Source organism: Mobula hypostoma, chromosome 13, assembly GCF_963921235.1.
Source record: "Mobula hypostoma chromosome 13, sMobHyp1.1, whole genome shotgun sequence".
Taxonomy (NCBI): Eukaryota; Metazoa; Chordata; class Chondrichthyes; order Myliobatiformes; family Myliobatidae; genus Mobula; species Mobula hypostoma.
In genome coordinates, this window is record NC_086109.1 from 90,609,672 (window position 1) to 90,631,597 (window position 21,926).

At 37.2% G+C, this 21,926-nt stretch overlaps 1 protein-coding gene and 1 long non-coding RNA gene across 2 annotated transcripts in view; one reads left to right on the forward strand and one right to left on the reverse strand.

Moving 5' to 3' along the window:
- LOC134355775 (uncharacterized) overlaps positions 1-21,926 on the forward strand; it is a 141,355-nt gene that overhangs the window by 116,788 nt on the left and 2,641 nt on the right. The window contains exon 3 of the long non-coding RNA XR_010020185.1: positions 16,902-16,984. This is a non-coding gene — a long non-coding RNA (uncharacterized LOC134355775). The remainder of the gene's footprint in view (positions 1-16,901; positions 16,985-21,926) is intronic.
- The window catches only part of map2k5 (mitogen-activated protein kinase kinase 5), a 327,453-nt gene that overhangs the window by 52,557 nt on the left and 252,970 nt on the right, over positions 1-21,926 (reverse strand). Inside the window, exons 18-21 of the mRNA XM_063066162.1 lie at positions 15,246-15,278; positions 7,475-7,501; positions 7,122-7,154; positions 126-187 (exon numbers count right to left, since the gene is read on the reverse strand). Coding sequence (XP_062922232.1) covers positions 126-187; positions 7,122-7,154; positions 7,475-7,501; positions 15,246-15,278 — 155 coding nt within the window. The remainder of the gene's footprint in view (positions 1-125; positions 188-7,121; positions 7,155-7,474; positions 7,502-15,245; positions 15,279-21,926) is intronic.

The window sequence follows — 21,926 nt, forward strand, 5'->3', positions numbered from 1 at the left end:
ACGGCCCATAGTCCCTCCCAGTCTATGGAAGGGAGTAGGAATACCATAAGGTCTCCTGGAGTCTGACAGCTAATGGTATGTATCATTTACACTGAGGGGATGGCATGTTTGCAAACCGAGCTTACCACTGAGTGATGAAATGTACAAATGACTCAGAAAACTCTCCAACCGGAAGGACTGGTGGATCCTGGGAAGCAGCAAGACAAAGAATATATATATGAACGAGGAAAGGAAGGAGATGCAGAATGATTAAACAAAAAAAATGTGGTTACTTTCTATGGAATTTTTCAGTTTAATTATCCATCTTTGATCCCAACCTGAATAATTTAGAGGCTGATCAATTATTCTTTTCAATGTTTTTTTGCTTTGTGCATCAATGTTATTATTGACAGAAAATAATCACAAAGGTAATTTACATATTTGCAAAGCCCAAGATTTAATTATTTTGACACTTAAACTCAGAAGCATTTGTTGCAAATTTTTGCAAGTGCCAACTAACAAAAAAGAATTAAAATACACAATGTCGACATTGGAATTGAAAGGAGCTATTTAAAAGAGGAAGGATATTTTAAAACTTTTCACTTAACTTAAAAGTTTGAAGACATAATTGGGACCTGTACCAATCATTAGCATACAAGAAGTAATTTTGAATATTGGAAACATATCTCTAAAAATAATCAACTTTTGGCACACAAATGGTTTACTGCATAAACTCAGGAAAAACAATAAAAAAAGATTACCATTACAATTATCAGTAAACAGTTATTGCGGCAGCAATTTGACGGCAGCAAGCTGATTGCATCTCCCAGTACATATCAAATACCCTTAGATGCAATTCCTTTGCAATTTCGACAAAAAGAGTCAAATCCTACAGAATTATGCGCAGAAATTTCTTAAAATTAAGATCTGCGGGAGTTTAATGGTTGCCTCATCAAATCTGCAATTGCTAAAGAAGAACAGAATATAAAAGGCAGCTGGAAGTGACTGCATTTTCATCTGTTCTCATTTTTTCCATTAAAAATACCTTTTGGCTGCATTCTCCGTGACATCCCTGTTAAAACTACCTTGCAAAGTATGATACATGCACCTATTTAAATTAACAAAGAGATGACTTATTTTAATCTCACAGTGCTTTGGACTGCTTCAGCCATTTGGATGAGCAATATATCATTACATACAACCTTTCAATGCTTCAGGCAAAACTCAATGTGTGTAGCATTTGGTTGGAGCCAAACAATTTCTCTACTATATAACTGTGTCAAATGCACGCATGTATTCATTACGGCAAAAAAAGAAAAAGAAAAAAAACTGTGCAGGATGGTGGGGGCTAGAAAGGTTCAAGAGGCTTTTAAGTGATGGAAAAACAGAGGAGAAAACACCTCTGCAATTTGTGTGCTTTATTATCAATGGCAGCAAATAGATACAATCAGAGCTTCAAATGTGATTAGTAAATATACATGTAATTGCTGTAGCCAATTACAACTTCAAATTATCAGAAAAAATGAGATCAGTAATTACAAGGGAGAAAATTAAGTAGATCTCTCATCTGAGCTTTGTCTCCCATTTATATAACAGGAGGTTGCTGGAAGAATACAATCAAATCAGATAAGTAAATGAAGGGGAGACAGAGGTATGAGTAAGTCAGTGAATAAGAGTTAATTTGACAGTGAGGATCATAGTCCCAAGTCTTTAACACAGGGTCTAATCTTACTCTGGGAATTACTCTGGGAACCAGGAACATCTCCAAGAGCAAGACTGAGGTCATTTTACCAACAGACTTCTACTTCTGGAGCAGTATTTGTAGTCCACTGATATTTTTATTGATTTTTTTGTTGGTTGGTAAGTTATTTAAATCTTTTCTCTATTACTAGAGGCAAGTAATCATGGACTCTGGCAGAACAAGTCCTGGCAGCTGCCAGCACGAATCAAAAGAATATAAAAAAGGCCAATTAAAATTTTTATTGACTATTTTTGATACATGTAGTTTGAGCAGGTGTGAATTTCTTTTAAGCAGGTGGGCCAGGGCCACTATTAAGTGCAGTTACTGTATGGGCAGGGGCACAGTAGTAACATTACCATTCTTTAGTTTCTTGTGCACCAAGGTAAAAAAGGACAAAGAACTTCTTATACTTAAACAGAAAAAGATGTGGGTATTTGTACAATTTAGTGAAAGTTCACAACTTAATTCATGAAAATATTTAGCATAATACACAGAGTACTGTAATGTAAATTTAGTTTCAGAGGGAGCCTGGTAGTGAATCAAAGGTTGACATCATCCCCAAATGTTTCCTGCAATGTAAACTTAAGTAAGTTTAAATTTGTTCAGTTTCAGATTCTGTCTTGGTGGTGTTCGAGAGTCTGTTCCCCGTGTTTAAATTAAAAAAAAAGCTATTTTATCCCTGCAGCAGTCTGGCTCTGTAACCTGCTACTAATGTAGAGGAATGATTCAGTGGTGCAAACACCAGGAAGAGGCTCATGAACACTGTTCCTCTTAAATCCCAATTAAATCAAGGGCAATATAAAAGCAGTTAGTACAAGTGAAGCTTGAGGAGCTAATGACTGGTATGGACCCTATTACCGAGGCATTAATTAAAATTCATCATTAGACATTTGTAATTTTATTTACATATATAGTTTGGTTAAAAACATTTCTAAAGATGAGCATTCTTTACTGACAATTTGGTAAGTATGAAAAGGATAGCTTAAGAGCTAAAAATGAAGACTGTACCTATAAAAGAATCCTTCATTAATTTAGTGTCTTATAATTTCAGAGCATGTCCCAAAGAGTTTAAAACACAATTAACTGCTTTGAAATTAACTATGTAGATGCACACAACAACCATTTAAACACAAAGCATGTAAACAACAATAAGACTGAAATTGAAATAAACGTTTAACATCAATGTAGGCAGTGGGTTTGGATACAATAAATGCACATCCAATCCCTTCAAACGAACAAGGCCATTTTCATTAACATCATAGAACAATATTACTAGTGCTGTCCCACGATCAGTCAAGCACAAGCTTGAGAAGCTAAATTCAGAAAATCCTTTTTTTCAGTCTCCTGGATTCACCCATCATCAGGAAATGAACTGGTTCTTTGGTAAGAAAGACTTCAAGATTCTGTGCTCAATAATGTTGGGATCCATCAACATTAATTCTGTATGTCCATAAGTCTCATGGCATTAGGCCGTAGCAAAGGAAACTTCCTTCTGTTTGTACCTAATGGTGTGCTCAGTCCATGTTGAACGTCATACAGAAGAACCGCTGAGAGAAGATATGGCACAGAATATACTCCGAGTGAGGACTCCAGTGTCTATCACCAAGTATGAATTAGTTCAATAACTTCTGACATATCCAGAGAGGGTTTACGGCAAGTAGTGGGAAAACCAATATCATCTTGTCTTCACTAATCCACTTATTATTCTACTAAGAAAAATCATTGCACAGTTCTTGTTCCATCTTCAAACTAAGGTCACTCTGTTCTGCAACACACACAAAATGCTGGAGGCCAGGCAGCATCCATGGGAAACAATAAACAATTGGCCAAACAACATCCCAGCTATAGCACTGCTGTTTTTTTTTAAAGAAAATAAAATAGCTTTATTTGTCATGTGTACTTTGAAACATTGCCATTGGTTCAAATCAAAACACTGAGGATCGTGGTGGTAATAGGCAAGTGTTGCCACGCTTCCGGTGCCAACCTAGCATACATGCTCTCAACTTACTAACCCGAACTGTTTGTCTTTGGAATGTGGAAGGAGGCAGAAGTTCCCAGATGAAATCCACGTGGTCACGATGAGAATGTACAAACTGGAATCGAATCCCAACTGGTGATCGCCAGCACTGTAAAGCAATTATGCTAACTACTATACTATAAGAAGCCTAACCATCTATCACTTTCAAGAGTATTATCACCATCAGGATAGTGGAGGTAACCATTGAGCAGAAATATAACTGAAGCAGTCACAGAAATACTGCGGCTTCAGCAACGTGTGACCTATCTCATAATTCCCTGAAGCCCTGCTACCATTGACGTAGTACAAATTGGGAGTATGATGAAATATTTCCCATATGCTTCCATGAGTGCCACTTCGTTAACACTCAAGAAGCTCGGCTCCATCCAGTAGAAGACTGCTTGCTCAATTGGCAACCCATCCACTAACCTATATCATCAATCCTTCCATCACCTGTGTGAAGAATTTGCAAATTGCACTACAGCAAAACCTTCACAGAAAAAACAAGCATATGGGAACACCCCTGCTTGCATGTTTCCGAATCAGGCATGCCTGACTTGGAAATCTTTAACACGAGCGATTCTGTAGATGCTGGAAACTTCGAGTAAAACACTCAGCTGGTCAGGCAGTATCTATGGAGGAAATAAACAGTTGATATTTTGGGCTGAATCTCTTCATCAAGACTGAAAGGGAAGGGGGAAGAAGCCTGAATAAGAAGGAGGGGTGGAGGGGTAGGGGTACAAGCTGGCAGGTGATAGGTGAAGCCAGGTGGGGGAGAAGGTGAGCGGGTGGGGATGGGGCTGAAGAAAGAACCTGGGAAGGAATAAGTAGAAGAGGGAAAGGACTGAAGAAGGAATCTGATAGGAGAGGAGAGAGGACTATGGAAGAAAAGGAAGCAGGAGAATCAAAATGTGGAATGAAAAAGAGAGGAGGGTGGAGGAGGAGTTAGAGAAATTGATGTTCATGCTATCAGGTTGGAAGCTACCCAGATGGAATATGAGGTGTTGCTCCTCCTATATGAATATGGCATCATCGCGGCAGTAGAGGAAGCCAATCCTTATTGACGCTGGGTCCAAGTCCTAGAATTTCTTGCACAGAAGCACTAATGAGTAGCGTCAACGAACAGTCTACTTCATCTTAAGAAGACACTATCAATTCATGATGAGTAATATGTGCAGACATTTTCAGTGACACCCATATCTTCTGTGAATGAATAAAGAGATGTACGACAAGACAATATTTTTTCCCAGCTGAAAGAAGAATATTGGTCTGGACACAGGTCTCATTTTCTTCTGGGTCACAGGAACAGGCTGACAAGGCCATGGTTTAAAGTCTCAGTCGAAGGACAACAGTGCAGATGATACAGTGTTCTCTCAGTACTTTACAGCAGAGTGTCACCCTAGCTTAATCTACTTATGTCTTGAAGTGGGACTTGAACCTATGACCTTAGAATCCAGAGATGTCAATGTGACCAATCTGACAAATTCTTCATTAGCACAATTTTAGGAGCAAATAAAGAGCTCATTGATGCACAGGACAACATTGTTATGAATAGAGTATTAATATGCAATCACTTAATTCAGATACCCTCTCTTTTGTATAGATTAAAGCAAGGAGGAAAGAATTTTAGAAATAGATTCCCAGGCATCAGTTCAATGCCTATACATTTCATTAAGAGTTCACCTGTGTTACTAATTTGCTTTATTTTAGGCTCAAAGTAAATGATAGGGGCAATTCTATTTTGGATTGTTTGATAACTCATTTGCCAAACAATAAATGACATTAGTTATTGAAGGATAATTCTGAACAAGATTCTGGAAAAAAACAGGTTTCGGGAGATTTAAAAATGGTAGGTCAAAGAATTGTTAAGCTATCTGATATAAAAAAATTGCTTCAAGCATGGCTAAGCACACGTGAGCATAGTGCCAAAAAGTCACACTTGAATAAGGACACAGATGTGGAATTTTGACAAAATTACCTGCCTCAGTGTATTTTGCTATTTTGAACAAAATGGCAGATAGAGGATACAAACGTTATCCCCTTTCTCAGAGCACAAAATTCACATTATAGAAAACTTCAATTTGCAGTGGCTTAAGCAAACACTTGGTCAGCTTAAATTTAGGTGGCCTACTGAATTCTACGTATGCAGCTAGGGTACAGAGAAGGGCAATGAAAAAATACTTTGAGTGATGCCTTTGCCATGTGAGTAATGAACAGTTCATGGAGGTCAACCCATTACAACTGAAACAGTTTAATTATTAATTACCTGCAATCTATGAGCTAAAGGACAAGTTCAGTATGTTTAGTGTGTGGTAACACCAACTGGACTCTCTCTTGGCATTTGGTGATTAGCACATGTCAGCAAAGTGCTCAGGCATAAAGAAAAAGGCACAGAAGCAACAAAACACACTTAATGTGTATACCGAGAAAAAGACCACAGGAAAAGGCAGAGGGGGAGGGGGTGGTAAAATATCCCTGATGATCTCTTATAGCCTGTGTGCAAATTTTGTTATTTTACAGTGTAATCAATATTCTATTGCCTGAGGGCGAACACAGTTGCAGTTTGCGAAAAATCTGGATAAAAATAATCAAACAATCAAAAATCAAGGGCCGCTGTGGTCATAAAGAGGCAAAGGAGGAGGGAGATGGAGCTAAGCAGAGAGAAAGAAAATATCTCCCTGTGTTTGGGAGTTGGGATAAAAACTCACAAATGATAGAAATTCATTAATATGAGCTATTTATTAACGTAAAATGTCAGTATGAGAACAGAAGAGTTCCGTCACCGTTTAGGGGCTATCTCTGGTCTCTTGTCAATTATAAACTGAGGAGGTACAGCAGCACTCCTTCATAGTGCTGAAATAACCAAGGCAAGGCAGCATGAAACTGTCACAATACCTGTCACACCAAAGGGACCCGATTCAGAGGCAAAAAAAAACCTTGAAATCAGTCAACGTTTCTCTATTTTTTCCTCAGTCTCAAGCTTTTTTTTTATTGCTTTCATAAAATACCACAGCAAATAATCAAGCATGACCACTGACATCCTCTAGATTGAGTTTTAGAGCCATTAAATGAGCTGAGCCTCTTGGGAAGTCTCCCGCTCAGGTTAGTCTAAAGGTAATTATTCAGCAATTCGAGCCATGGCTCTACCTAGTTCCTGTACTGTGCCTGAATGGTGTACATGGATAAGGTCAGCTTTGAGCTCTATACAAGTCTGGCCTGGCTGGGTCTGTTGACTAAGGGGTTGTACTGGGTGGCAGGTCTTAGGAGACTGTTCTGAGCAAAGAGCTTCATTAAGGAAAAAATAATGTGTATATTATATAAATAAAACTTTCCAGGCCATTAAGAATGACTTTAGAAGAGAAAGCACATAAGACGGTGACTCACCTCATCAACGATGCACTGCAATAACTGTAGTGGCTGAAATGGCAAGGGGGGGGAGGGGGTGGAATAGAGAGAAGTATTAGCGTACAAGCAGCCTTTTACAGTAGACTGAGAAAATCATTAATGCAGTAAAATGTTGCAAGATTAATCAACAGCGTGAAAGTCTTATAAAAACATTGACACCCTAGATGTTCTATTATTTCTAATGATACCTAATCTACTACAGGCACTTTAGTGCTTGTTGTAACAAAAATGCAATTTACTAAGTTTAAAGTAAAGCACTCAAGCATGCAAAAAGGCAGCCAGCAGGAAAAAAAAGTGAATTTTTTTTTCTCCGCAAACTCATAAAACCTTACCATTAAAGATCCCTGGTTTTTCTGAATCTGAAAGGCAATATGTAATTAGCATGTCATAATCAAAATGACTCACTTGGACACATTACGATCACTGAGAGAAAATTATTGCATAGCTGGTGGCAATTTGTGGGCATGTGTTAACACCATTTACATAATGAAAATACACAAATGTTAATAGCTATTCTTCTCATTTATAGGGGAAAGTCAGCAGAATGTTAATTTTGCAAAACACTTTTTAGTACCCTCCAGGTTATACAAGTGAGAGGAAAAGAAAGCATAATACAGTTACAGTGCTGTTTACACCATACAATATAAATAACATTCCCTGGTTCTGGTATAAATCCAAGATTAAATGCTGCATTTGTTCCCCTGGAATTCAAATCCAGTTGTTTTCAGATTAAAAGATGTTTCAAAACACAAAACGTACTGGTTGCTTATACCCACTGAACACGAGCACAAATTACAAATGAATTGACCAATCTTCTCCCTCCCAACACGGAGAGAATGTTCAAAGCAGCAATTTTTTTTAATTAGAATCTTCACTCATACATTCTTCCCCTATGAATTAGTTGAAATCTGAACTATGTCAGTTCCAACTGAATACTAGGGAAATTACATTTTTTTTGGATGAAAATTTCTGCTTACCAAGGCAAGGGATATCTGCACAGGGGAGTGGAATTTCCTAATTCCAGTATGCAGTGTTGACACCAAACATTCTGTGGCCCAGCAGTAACCAAGTTAGCTGCATGATAAAGCCTGTTCTGTGCTACCCCACATCTACTACTGATTTTAGTAAAGCTCTTGGTATTGCAGGAGCATTGGAAACGAGACTGACAGTGCACTGATAGAGCTGACACCAGACAGCAGATGCTGGAATCTGGAGCAACACATAAAGATGCTGGAGGAACTCAGCAGATTCATCAACATCTGTGGAGGGCTATGGATTGCCAACAATTTGAGTCGAGATAGTCCTTACCTCCACTTTTTTCATATTGGCTATCTCCGCTCTATCTTTCAATCCAGATGAAGAGTCACAACCCAAAATGTCAACTTACCCTTTTCCTTCACAGATGCCACCTGACCTGCTGAGTTCCTCCAGCATCTTGTGTTTATACCTGATATCCTTTATACCTGATGTCTGTGACTGGAATCCAGGGCTACAATTAATGGAGGAAAGGTGGTCCTCAATGGTAGAGATGCCAAGTCAAGGTGTCTTTTCAGATTCAGTAAGTTGCAAATGAGAACTGTGTGACAATTGTTTCCCCACAACAAAAACAGACATTGACCACAACCATCCCGGAACTCAGGGATTCCTGTAGGCAGTATGGTAGCATAGTGGTTAGCGTAACACTTTACAGCGCCAGCAATCAGCAATCGCAGTTTAATTCCTGCTGATGATGTAAGGCATTTGTACGTTCTTCCCGTGACCGCATGGGTTTCCTCCACAGTCCAAAGACGTAAGGCTTACAGTTAGTAAGTTGTGGGCATGCTATACTGGTGCCAGAAACACGGTAACACTTGAGGGCTTCCCCCAGTACATCCTAAGACTGTTGTCGTTGACAAATAATGATACATTTCACTGTATTTTTTGATATACATGTAACAAATAAAGCTCATCTCTTTTTTTTAAATCTCTGCCTGTTGAAGCAGCAATTTACCTTTAATTCTTCCAATTTAGTATACTGCACTGGGAGCTCACATTTTGGTTCCTTCTACATTGGAGAAAGTACATTGCAAAAAAACACTTAGTTCACAAGATTGACACTAAGCTTAGTCTGTCAGTTTAACACTCCATTCTGTCCTTACTGCTATGGGCCTTTTATGCTGTCCCAATGAAGCCTAATATAGCAACTCTCACAACACGCTGGAGGAACTCAGCAGGTCGGGCAGCATCCGTGGAAATGATCAGTCAACGTTTCAGGCCAGAACCCTTCGTCAGGACTGAAGAGGGAAGGGGCAGAGGCTGTACACTCTGTGACTCACATAATCTTGTATGCCTCTATCAAGTTGCTGCTCATTCTCCTTCATTCCAAAGAGAATAGCCCCAGCTGGCTCAACCTGTAACTTTAACTCAGTTTTTCTCTCTCTCCACTGATTATAACCTGTTGAATATTTGCAGCATTTTGTTTTGATGTCCAGGAATTCATTATTTTGTATCTCACAGTATCATTGTTTTTGCCCCCTCCCTTCTCTCCTCTGATATAGCTCCTTCGATTTACATAGCCTCCAGTTACAGCAGCTACAACAAGCCTTCACCGCAATGCTCAGCCAGCACCTCCACTAAGTCTGTCACCATTCAGACTCTCTTGGTCTCACTGTATCACAATCATTCCTTTGTTTTCCCCACTTCTACTTCTCTACACTTACAATAATGATTTCCAGAGATTAGCTTTACTTGTCACATGTACATTGAAACAGCGAAGCATACAGTAAAACTACTTGCGTCAAATCAAATCAATCAAGGTAGTGCTGGGGCAGCCTGCAAGTGTCGCCATGCGTCCAGCGCCAACAAAGTTTGTCCACAACTCACTAACCTTAACTGTACGTCTTTGGAATGTGGGAAGAAGCAGGAGTAGCCAGAGGAAATCCACATGTTCAAGGGGTGAATGTGTAAACTCCTTACAGGCAGTGACTGGAATCGAACCCCAATTGGTGATCACTGATGCTGTAAAGCAATTGCGTCAAACACTACACTACCATGCCACCTTGAATATGTTTGATGTCTAACTATTACTAGGTCTGAGTTTTACCAGCATGCCTTCTTATTATAGATTTTCAGCTTCAGCAATATTTTTGTGTTTTTCAAGATACTGACGAAGATCACTGGCACCGAACTAGCAGTTCTAGACCAGGGAAGTGACTTGAACTGCATGTTGCTCTAATACAAAATTTAGACAGATTCCATGTGATGAGACCAGATTTCCTGCATCTTTAAAGATGATGGCAGATGTGAACTCCTAGCTGAATAAATGCCCTCCTCATCTGTTTTCTCCAGTAAGAATGGCATTTGAAGTTTGCAAGAGATGCAATTCTGGTATAAGTAACAGGGTGACTGCTTTTGAAATTTCAGGTGTGATCTTTGGTACTGAGTTAAGGCCAGGTGTTTGCCATTAAAAGATAACAGACAAATTGATTTTTTTAAATTATGAGAGAATATTAGGGGTTGGCTTTTGAAGGGACCCAGTGTTCTTGAACACAAATGACTGAAAATTAACATGTTGGTACAACAAGCAGTTTGGAAGGTAAATGGATTTTCTTGCAAGATAACTTTAAGTCTAGAGTAATTTAAAATATACGTGGCCCAAGTGATATTATATCTAGAATATTGTCCACAAAGACTGTTTTCCCTAAGTAAGTCAGAACATACTCATGATAGATAGTGTGCAACAAAGATTACCAAAATGACCCTTGGAACGGTGTTTACAGCTGGGAACATTCCTGTGAGATGAGATTAAGCAAGTTGGGCCTAAACTCCCTCAAACCAGCAAAAGAGAATATTTTTGTGAAGGTTGACGAGATTGATTACTGAAATGCTGTGTTTGGTGTATGTGGAAATATTAAGTACACTGTATCTATATTCTGAATTTCCAAAGAATGAGAAGTGATCTCATTCAACCATACAGAATACTTATGGGTTGTGACAGTGTAGATGCAGGGAAAATGTTTCTGCTGACTGGGTCTCTAGAACCAGGGATCACTCTCAAAATAAAGTGTACAGGACAGCAATGAGAAGAAACTTCTTCAATAAGGGGATTGTGAGACTTTTGAATTCTCTACCCGAGAGCTCAGTTGTACTCCAGACAGAGATTTTAATAGATTTTTGGATTTTAACAGAATTGAAGGATATGTAAGTAGAGTACACAAGTGATGCTGAGGGAAAGATCTTCTGAAAAGGAATCAGAGGCCGAATAGTCTAGTCCTCTTATTTTTTATGTTCTTAATATATAATGTGACCCGGACTGAAGTTTACAGATATTATTTCACATTGTTCTGTTTTGTTGTTTTCTGTATTGTACTGCTGGGCATGCTATATTGGCCTCAGAATATGTGGCGATACCTATGGGCTACCCCCAGCACAGCCTTAGGTTTGTTGTTTGCTAACATAAATGAAGCATCTCTCTGGATGTTTCAATATACAAGTGTTAAATAAATTTACATTCTGAATCTTTTACAAGTAATAGGTGGAAATCTTATCTCTGTAGGTTCAAGAGATTCAAATTTATGCCCTTAGGATGAAAGACATTGACAAAAAAGACTATGTTTTAGCAAAAAGGTTACTTTGCTGCCAACTAATTCAAAATCTATCATTAAAACAAAAGGATCTGCAGATGCTGGAGATCTTGAGTAACACACACAAAATGACGTAGGGACTCAGTGGTTCAGACAGCATTTATGAAGAGTAATAAATAGTCAACGTTTAGGGCCAAGACCCTTCACCAGGTCACAATGAAGGGCCTCAGCCCGAAATATCGGCTCTTTATTCCTCTTCATAGATGCTGCCTGACCAGCTGAGTTCCTCCAGCACTGTGTGTGTGTGTGTGTGTGTATATGTGTGTATGTGTGTTATTCAAAATCTATCAGTCTGCCTGTAATGTCATCTTTCTTAATGAAAATACTTAAATACTTTACGATTGGTCATTTACTCATCACCAACTTGTCCAACCCAAAAGCAGCGATGATTTAAAAAAATGTCAAATTACAATTCTAATGTGATATAATTATTTTCCATTACATTATGCAAAAACACAAAGCATGATCTGAATGTTTCAGTTAAATCTGGCGTTGTTGTAACAGCATAATTGATTCATTCTAATAATTAAGTACAGATGTGTAGTTTTACTTTCCTCCCACTACTCCTGTCCAAGTACTAGAGAGACCCGCTAGTTGGAAATATTAGCTATCAGCTCTCCTTCCCAAAAGTGCATTTGAAATTTTACTAACGTTTTAGAAAAGCCGAATTAGCCAGTTTGGAGGGGAATTTGTACCCCAGCCTCTCCTAAGCAAAGTGGAACATTCTGTTTGCCCACAACTACAATTTATTATAACTGCACATATTCTATCTAAACATTGCTGGATGTTTAGATTGATCCAGACCGGCATTCTATGTAAAGAGTATTAAGAGCATGCTGTGGTCCAATGGTTTCATTATGCATAATTCCCCCATGCTGACACACTGATTGTACAGATTGCCAGTTTGGATTATACAGTTGTTTTTAGTGGTTTTTATTAAACTCCACCTCTTCTGTCCTTTCCTTTTTCCCCTCTCTGTTCCTCCCCCCACCCCAACCTTCTGCACCCCTGCCCGTCACCAATTTGATAAATGGATTAACATGGAGCTGAAAATCTGTCCTATAAAAACATCAACACAACTAATGAGCCCTCTATAAAATATGGCCCAATTAAATTAGAGTATTTGATCAATCTTACACACACATATGTGTGTAAAATGAATTAATATGTACAAAATATTATGATCCTGTTTGTTAATTATCAAGTTGATTGAAATATAATTTCAACAGTTGTTTTACAGACCAGAACTAGAAATCTGTGCAGTAAACATGGGGAAAATACTTCTCTCATTCTACAACAAAGGTGTTAATTGAAGGATAGTCAATTTAAAGGGGAGTCCAATATCATCATATTCACACATACAAATTGAACCAGTAAATGTTTGGTAGGCACAGCATGATTGCTTTAACTCTTACATTTGTGATTTAATTTTAATTATAGGTTTGAGGTAACTACTAATGTTGTATTTATAGTGGGGCAAGGTTTGGCAATGGAGACCAATAGAATTGTAAATGAGATCAACAATAACCTCATGGAATGATCTGAGGCTGTTTAGCTGGCTGTGATTTGCGAACTCCTTACTGGTTTCTCACCTGCAACATGAATATACAAGTTGGCGGTGTTGCAAAGATAATATGATATCATCACTTCAAAACTTAGCAAAGTGGAAAAAAATGGTAAGTATTAGCTACTTCTCTGCAATTTAGTTTGCTTCAAATTTCAGGAATGGACTACCCTGTAGTCAATGAATTAATGCTAGCTTATTATCCTTCTAACTATCTTAACTATTAACAGGAACATGGGAGGGAGTTTAAGAGTTTCTTGACAGCTTATCATTAATACAATTAAGACATAAAATCACTATGAATATAAAAACAAATTCCTCAAAGGCAAAAGCAAAATCAAGAGAGAAATTCTTTGTAAGATAGGTATCCAACAAGAAATTTAAAAAGTTGAAAATTATTTAGTAATTATTTGGTAGAAATGAAATCTTGGCAGATGTGGCTTGAGAATTGTGAAACACTGGATTTTTTTGTGGGTCTGTAATCTATTAAAGTCTGGCACACAGACCAAGTAAATCAGAGATTTCAGTGCCACACTCTACCTGATTATTGGATCTAATCCCAGTTAAAGTGAGAACAGATGAGTTGAATTTTTAATCATCACAGGACTGACTTTAAGATGCTCCCAAATAATTGATTGTGGAGGACTGCTAACATAAGCTTCAGAGTTAGTTAATAGCCAATCCCAACAGCCACAGGAGTACCTAACTAAGGAAAATAAGAAAGGGAAAAAGGCAAGGCACAAATTAAAAAAATAATGTGTTAAACTTCTTGGACATTACATATAATAGTTTTATTTTAAAGAGGTATTGTTTCAGCTAACCATCCTCAAAACTTATTAAGTCTGATTAAAAAATGATTAAGTTATTGAGATAGAACTTCACTTCTTGCAAGTGCTAATGCATAGCTGGTTATGCAGTTGTTCAGTTCCTTACAAGGTTCACTCAGACTGAGAAAGCATAAGAATTGCAACGATACTTCTGTTTTAAGTTTACAGATTTTTCATGAAATTGAGTTAAAAGGCAGAGGTAACAAATTTATGTATTGACAAACGTAACCCCTTTTACTTTCTTCCTCAAAGCAGCCCCACTTCCATTGTAAACAACTTGATATACACTTCTGCTACAGAATTTTGTGAGCTGTTCTGTGGAGGACAAAAGAGTTGAAATTAAAAAGGAATTTTGCAGTTTGCAACATTCTTAAACATGAAAATAATTAGTTATGTTTAGGAAGACAGTTTAATTTGCACCTGTTAGAACATGCAAAATTGAGTGTCACAGAAATCACATCTCCAACCTCTTAAGAATGATCACACTTTATATACTGACTTAGGTGGAGTTAATGGAGCAGTTCAAGTTATTTTTAAATCTGTGTATGATAGATGTGCAGTACTGCACTCAGTTTTTAATTTGTCCATTTTGAGAAAGTATTTAGGTAACGTGCTCATTTTACAGAAACAGTGGGTGAATTGATTTCAACCTCAAATTTGGTTAAAGTTTAAGAATTGGTGTTACCAACTAAAGCTATACTCATGAAAGTATATAGGGAGTGATTTCATCACCTGCTCCAGTTAAGGTCCTGAATTTAAAGTGATATTTTCATAATTCATCTAAATTCCTTAGAATTATTTATTCTCTCATTCTCAAAATCTGTATTCCTTAGTTCTCTCATTCATAATTTGACACTTTTTTTGTTACACATGGTTTCAAATCTGTTGTCTTGATGTTAATTATTCCCCCAACATTTTGTCATAAACCAGGTTTAATATATTCTGTCAAATAAGCATTCCAAAACAACAGGCAAATCCTCAAAAGTGCCAGACTTGGTCACTGAAAGAAGAGAGGCAAACAAACATAGTGGCAGTGCAACAGGAGGCTTGTTGACAGCATTAAAAAGCAAACCTGCATTTGTGAACCTACCACTTCATTCAGAGCTTCCCCAGGTCTTTGTACCTGCCAGTTTAAGTGCAAAAATTATCATTAGAACTATTTTGTTTATGGAGTACAGAGAATTGTATTAACACATTATGGAAAATTATGTTCCATAAGTATAAATGACTATATATTACTTTAAGGTCTCTTTAAATATCAGAGTAGGAAGCTAATTATTATTAAAAAAAATCAAAGCTTCATTTGCTACTTACACATATAATATCAAAAGCATATGTATTTATGTAGCACCAAGTTCTTTGAGCATCTTAAAATGTGTCATAACAAAAACACTTAGTTTCATAAGTATTAATTTCTTCAAAGGCATCTTTGATTTTAACTGGAAAGAAGTTGAAATCAGCCTGTGATTATTTCGTAAGAAATGCCAAGGAAATATGAAAAATTCTTCTATAGAAAAATGCTGTTGTAATTCTGTGAAAATCAAACTTGTCGACTTCAAACTGTTGTCCTTTATGTGGAATCAGCACCAAGTGAAGAGCAGAGTTGATATTTTGCAAGTAGACGATTTTATCAGAGGCACTAGTCCTGATAAGAATGTCTTCTGCCGTAAAATGGTAACACCATTTCTCCCTTCATTTGCTGACAGGCCAGCTGCACACTTCCAACATTCCGGTGCATTTTTTGTTCACATTTTTAAGTGTTTGTAGTTCTGACTTTTTATCATTCACCTTGTTTTCAATGAATCGTGTCTGCGGATTGAGCACTTTGTCAGTTTTCCCGTGGTATTTCACCATTTAATCAAAGCCCCTGGTTAAGGAGCGGGAAGAAAAAAGATGACATTCGCTGTCAGATTTCTTTCTATTTCAGTTGCCATGGTGATGCTTTTTGACAGAATGTGATGATGCAGACCTTCCACCGTTTTCTTTTACATGATTATCAACAGCACAATCAGCGTAGTAAAATGGATTCACCTACCTGAAACGTAACTTACAGAAGAAACCAGCTATAGCTTTCATCTCTCACTTCCACACTGGAATTATGACTTGCCCTAAAGCTCTTCTCAAAGAGATTTACTAGTGACCTGGGTCAGGCCTTCCCGTATCAGTTGACAAATTTTTATCTCTAATATTTTTATCACCTAGTGAAAATTCAGTGCTTTTCAAACTATTGTCTGGTTGTTCTCTGAACAAGCAGCTATTTGAGTGCTCTCTAATTTACTGGTTAAATGTGTGAAATTAATACCTGAGCACTTAAATATCTATCAGAGCACATCCTAAGGAACCTTTCTGAAAAGGAATGATTAAGACTGAGCTTTCAAAATCTGTACCATTCCTGAGCTAGGCTAGCACTCAGTATTCTGGAAATACAACCACAGCTTCAATTTAACAAATTAATTTCGACAATCTAATTTGGTTTACACCTCATTGTGCATAGGAGAATCAAATGAAAAGGACCAATTCAGGTTGTTTGATGATTGAGCAGCAGGAATAAAATATTTAGTCCAAATTGCTGGGGAAGGAGGGATTTAATAAAAAGAGACAGAAAGCACAGGGGTGAGGAAATGTTTTTTTTTAAACTAAGGTACCTCCCCTATCCCCTGTTAGAGAAATTAATAGTCAAGAATTATAAAATGATTTATTTCCTCCTAATCATTGACTTATTTTAATTAGTTGCCTTTATTTACAGCATAGGTTATCTCACTCTGTGACCTGCACTTCCTGGAACCAGTTTGAAGTCCTGGCTCAAGAGGAAAGATGTGTTTCCAGAGGGTGAGCAAAGCACCATTCATTTCTGTTTACATCAGTCTGCCCAGAAATCCATGTGGTGTGAAAAGTGGCAAGGAAAACATAACCAATACAATGGATAAATAACTTGGAGGTTGCGTCAATGCAAATTAGTTTCTTTAAATGAATGTTATTACCTTTGGAAGTTTGGAATTAATTTAACCAAAGCTTTTCAAATTTAACCCATAATTCTGCTGTGATGAATGGATAAGCTTCTAGCTCTGAAAGTAATGCTAAAAGAATGGAAAAATAGGGAAGATGGGAGGGAAGAGGAAAATGAATTGAAAATGAAGATTTCAATTTTTTTTTGTTGTGAATACTTACATATTTCTGTAATAGGACCACTTGTTAAGCATTGCTCAGATATTTTAAATGTTTCCTGTCCCTCAAGATTATCTGAAGTATAATTAAAAAATGGTTGGACCTAGGTATAACATACTGACAAGCTCAAATTTAATGCGGTAAAATCTTATTGTAAAGGTGACTCTGAGCATGAAAGGATTGTTCAATGGCAAGCTGGAACCTTAGCTACATGGCATCCCCCTGTCTGGGTCAGGCATTCAGGAGCATAGGACGTGAAGGGTTATGAGTAGAGGAGGAAAGGTAGAAAGAGTGATGATGTTTTCTGAAGGGAACATTTAAATTAGAAAGGGTGCATAAAAAGAGTTGTTAACTTACGGGAAGTATTTAGTTGTGGAAAGTATATGTTCTGTAGTATGTGGAAGGGTGTGATGGGGTCAGAGATAACAATATAACAAGTCATACAAAGTACATCATCACCAGGTTCAGGAATGGTTTATAACCTTACAACCATCAGGCTCCTGAACTGGTGTAGATAACTTCACTCACTACAAGGACCCTACAACTCATGTTCTTGGTACTTTTTATTTGCAGATTTTGTTTTCTTTTGCTTATTGGTTGTTTGTCAGTCTTGTGTATAAATTGTGTATATTTTTTCATACATTCTATTGTATTTCTTTATTTTTCTGTAATGCCTGCAAGAAAATGAATCTCAAGCTAATATATGGTAACATACATGTACTTTGGTAATGAATTTCGAATAATCCTCAAAAATAATTTGTAGTCAAGATTGCTATGAATTGATGTTGCCCTGTTTCATATACTGCTAGTAGGAAACTCCAAAAAGATTCATAATAGCTGTCCACTTAATCCATGCAAAAGAGGTTTGGAGAACCTGCCAGTACATCTGTAGAAATGCTCTCAAGTGTCCCTTAATTATGTCCATGTAAGTGCACCCAGACACTGATTAGTTAACTATGGACTCATTTGGACTAAAGCATCAATATCCTGCAAAGCTCTCTTGGGATGAAACATACAAAATGCAAAATAATTTGATAGAGAGAAAGAACATTTAAAAGGAAATTGTGGAAAAAAAAACTAAAAGCAAAGAAAAATCAAACTTAAAAAAATCCGGACAGAATTTACAGCTTCAAAACTGTAGGATCAGTAAACTTCTTCTGATTCTTCATCCAGAAATTATACAAGGGTGCAACCAAAAATAGGCTGAACTAAGTAGTTCCTTTGCTTCCATGGCAAGCTATATAAAAATGTACATTAACAAATAGTGGGGTACCGCAAGGCTCAGTGCTGGGACCCCAGTTGTTTACAATATATATTAATGACTTGGATGAGGGAATTAAATGCAGCATCTCCAAGTTTGCGGATGACACGAAGCTGGGTGGCAGTGTTAGCTGTGAGGAGGATGCTAAGAGGATGCAGGGTGACTTGGATAGGTTGAGTGAGTGGGCAAACTCATGGCAGATGCAATTTAATGTGGATAAATGTGAAGTTATCCACTTTGGTGGCAAAAATAGGAAAACAGATTATTATCTGAATGGTGGCCGATTAGGAAAAGGGGAGGTGCAACGAGACCTGGGTGTCATTATACACCAGTCATTGAAAGTGGGCATGCAGGTACAGCAGGCGGTGAAAAAGGCAAATGGTATGCTGGCATTTATAGCGAGAGGATTTGAGTACAGGAGCAGGGAGGTACTACTGCAGTTGTACAAGGCCTTGGTGAGACCACACCTGGAGTATTGTGTGCAGTTTTGGTCCCCTAATCTGAGGAAAGACATCCTTGCCATAGAGGGAGTACAAAGAAGGTTCACCAGATTGATTCCTGGGATGGCAGGACTTTCATATGAAGAAAGACTGGATGAACTGGGCTTGTACTCGTTGGAATTTAGAAGATTGAGGGGGGGATCTGATTGAAACGTATAAGATCCTAAAGGGATTGGACAGGCTAGATGCAGGAAGATTGTTCCCGATGTTGGGGAAGTCCAGAACGAGGGGCCACAGTTTGAGGATAGAGGGGAAGCCTTTTAGGACCGAGATTAGGAAAAACTTCTTCACACAGGGAGTGGTGAATCTGTGGAATTCTCTGCCACAGGAAACAGTTGAGGCCAGTTCATTGGCTATATTTAAGAGGGAGTTAGATATGGCCCTTGTGGCTATGGGGGTCAGGGGGTATGGAGGGAAGGCTGGGGCGGGGTTCTGAGTTGGAGGATCAGCCATGATCATAATAAATGGCGGTGCAGGCTCGAAGGGCCGAATGGCCTACTCCTGCACCTATTTTCTATGTTTCTATAACACTAGTTGCTGAAGCTATATTAGGTTTGTGTGTTTCATTTAGATGCTCTACTAACATTAGGTCTAATGTTCTGTTTTCTTATAATCTAAGAAGAGAACAGAGTATCCTTCTGAACTTTCTCCTAAGCTGCTGGAGTATCATCAGACATGCTCTTCGTCTTCTGTCTCAAAGTCAAAGTAAATTTATCATCAAGGCACATATATGTCATCATATACTACCTTAAGATTAATTTTAAAGTTCAAAGTAAATTTATTATCCAAGTACTTGTATGTCACTATACACTAGAGAGATTTATCTTCTTTTAAACATTCATTGGAAAATAAAGAAATACAATAGAATTTGTGAAAATCTGTACATAAATAAGGACTTTTTGAACTATTTTGCTGCCTTTGTCTCAATTTTTCTTTGCACCTAATTATTACCAATGGTGCTGACATAGAGATCTCTATCAACCTTACAGAAAAGGGTCTTATGGTGTCAGGGATGTCTTAAAAAATTCAGAATTAGAATTTCAGAATCAGGTTTATCACCGGCATGTGTCATGAAATTTGTGAATACACATTTCTTAAATGTTTCAGTTAATGAGGAAGAGTATCTACCAGTACTTCTAATACTGAAGCACTGACACTTCAGTACTTGTGTTAATAATTATCTTTAATGCATTTTTTATCAAAGGCTATAGCGCGCTAAGTTCTGTTATTAATAGTTCCTATTTTCAGCTATAGCCTAATTTCAGAGCTGAAAAAACAATGCAATGAGCTGACTGGTGATCCACTTCTAAAGCCAATTACTTGCTTCCTCATTGGATTTTAGACATTTTTCTAAAGGTGAGGGAAGCAGCATATGTCACAGCCTATTCTGAAAATCCCTCCAGTGTAATTAGCATTTGTAGCTGTAAACAGTGGGGACAACTGGACCCTAAATAACTTGGTATTTCTGTGGTCAGGTGTGAGGAAAGGTAGACTGACCCAAACTCCTTACACTAGCAGGCAAGAACTCAACATTTCATTACAATAAGGTAAAGCAATTAATTGAGTTAATTATTGCCTCAGTTAATATTATAGAAATTTAGTCAGTGCTTATTAATTCTACAGTTGCATATGCCTCACAAATTAAAATCCTTCATGTCAGGAGTACACATAATTGGAATAAAATGGACTCTTGGGAAATAATAAAAATAACATTTGCTTTAGTTTATGTAAATAAAACATTTAAAAAAAATCAAAACTCTTTGTTTTTTACATTGACTTAACAGCATCAGCATCAAGTCTCCCAAGACAGACCAGATTTCCAGTCAAACTAACCTTCGAGTTTCTGTTTTACATGCTTTCTGGTAGACTAAAATTTGATTTTAACGTCTGTTTAACTAGAGTGTTTGTTTCTCAGAGAGATTAAAAATACTTTCTATCTCCACACGAATTTTATGCAGAGAAATGGATTTCAATTGTGGATGTCACCTTGTTTTCCTTTGCAATCCATTCCAAATAGTTTAACAGGCTAAGGAAATGCTGCACTATGCTTCAATTACTTTTAATAGGGCAATCAGAGATATCTAGGAATCAACTGAAAAACTCCTATAGCAATCAATCAGGTGATTTTGTGTTCATAAATACAGGTTTATAAAATCCACACAGTATGATCTTTTAAAAAAACGAAATTAGACTTCACATTTTGATTCCTCTGGTCTTTTTATTTCAATTGACAGTTTTAAAATATAAAGCTCACACTGCATTCTTAATGTGCAGTGAAATTCAGAAAAGCCTTCCTAATTTTAAAACAGAGAATGAGAGTTTTCCAAGATTACATGAAATGGCATTAAAAGGTTAACTTGTTACACTTTAATTTTTAACATTTGTATTTCTTTTCTTAAATTATAACTTTTGATTTCTCAAAGTAGACAAGGATTGTTTGGAAACTTAGTATTCTCAAGTTGTCTTATAATTTTAACAACTCTGGTGAGATATTTCATAATATGTATATAGACAAACTGCAACTGGGGGACTGTAAATTTTACATAATGGCAGAGATTGTAAGACTCCAGTGCTGTTTCGTACCTAAATTAATCAACCTTCCTTCTGAAAAGTATCCCTATATTTAAATATTCATGCTCTTTGTCAATGTTGTAATACAATAAATTAGTTAACTAAAAATTATGACCGAATCTGCAATTCATTCATTTGGAAGTAAATACTTAAATAAGGATTTATTTTAAATTCTTAAAGGAGTCAATTTAACTAGTTTTTTTTTGTTAAATTTGCAATTGCAGCTTCCAAGTCAGACAAGCATTTGAATCCTTGAAAAGTTATCTGCATATGT